At 56.8% G+C, this 1,091-nt stretch overlaps 1 protein-coding gene across 1 annotated transcript in view; it reads right to left on the bottom strand.

Moving 5' to 3' along the window:
• SETD1B (SET domain containing 1B, histone lysine methyltransferase) overlaps window positions 1-1,091 on the bottom strand; it is a 24,190-nt gene that overhangs the window by 13,083 nt on the left and 10,016 nt on the right. Inside the window, exon 7 of the mRNA XM_024121099.3 lies at window positions 16-233. Coding sequence (XP_023976867.1) covers window positions 16-233 — 218 coding nt within the window. The remainder of the gene's footprint in view (window positions 1-15; window positions 234-1,091) is intronic.

The following is a 1,091-nucleotide window of genomic DNA, read 5'->3' as shown; positions in this document are numbered from 1 at the left end:
GGCGGGGGCATGGGGAAGCCGGGCTGGGGCGGCGGGGGCGGGGGGGGCGGGGGCAGGGGTGGGAAGCCAGGGGGCGGGGGCAGCGGCAAGGTCGGGGCCAGCACGGAGGGAGCTGCCACAGCCCCCGTCCCGGGGGTCACCACCATGGGCTTGGGGCAGTCAGCGCTGGTGATGGGGGCCGAGGGCATCTCGTCATCTGAGATCTCCATGTCCTCCCCCGAGGACTGCTGCCCCTGCAGGGAGAGCAAGGAGAGAGAGGTGAGGGTGAGCCCGGGCGGCCCAGCGGGCTCCCAGATCCCCCTGCTGAGCACCGGAAGGCCAGAGAAGAAGCCTTCTGCAAGACTAGCGAGCAACGTGGCTTCCGCAGTTCTGATCCTGGTCTCCTCCCTTCCCAGCCACGTGGCCTCAAGCAAGCCCTTTAATCTCTCTAAGCCTCAGTCTCCCCATCTGCATGATGAGTACCGTAGTACCTGCCTCACGGGGTTATCATGCAGATTCACTCATTCATTCATTCAACAAACATTTGCTCAGCACCTGCTGTGTAGCAGGCACTGTTCCGAGTGCTGGGAACACAGTGGTGAACAAGACAGACAAAATTATTGCTGTCTTGGAGCTGAACTTCTGGAGGGACAAGGCAAAGGATAACTAGGAGGAATGTGAAATATACAGTCCTTCATGGAGATAAAGAAAGCCGGGAAGGGGAGTGAGGCGCCTGAAGAGGGAAAAAGATTCTGTTTCAATTTGAGAGACTTTGTTTCAATTTGCCTTCAGAGAAGATAACACTAATAGTTAAAACTTCTGTAGCCTTTTCTACAGGCCAGGCACCTTTCTAAGCACTTTAACTCAGTTAATCCTCAGGAAAACCCTGTAAAGTAGGTCTGTTATCACCAGTTTCAGTGATGAGGAAGTTGGAACACTGAGAGCTTAAGGAACTGGCCCAGGCCACACAGCCACTAAGAGATGGAGCCCGGATTTGGACCAGGAGGTGGCTCACTAGCCTTTGTTCCCAGTTGGCCTGTAGTCTTCACTGTGGCAGAGAGGGCCTGGCAGAGAAGGTGACACGAGCGGGGGGGGGGGGGGGGGTGGCATTT

The sequence above is a fragment of the Physeter macrocephalus genome, unplaced genomic scaffold (assembly GCF_002837175.3).
Source record: "Physeter macrocephalus isolate SW-GA unplaced genomic scaffold, ASM283717v5 random_227, whole genome shotgun sequence".
Taxonomy (NCBI): domain Eukaryota; kingdom Metazoa; phylum Chordata; class Mammalia; order Artiodactyla; family Physeteridae; genus Physeter; species Physeter macrocephalus.
This window is presented reverse-complemented; position numbering and strand designations above follow the sequence as displayed.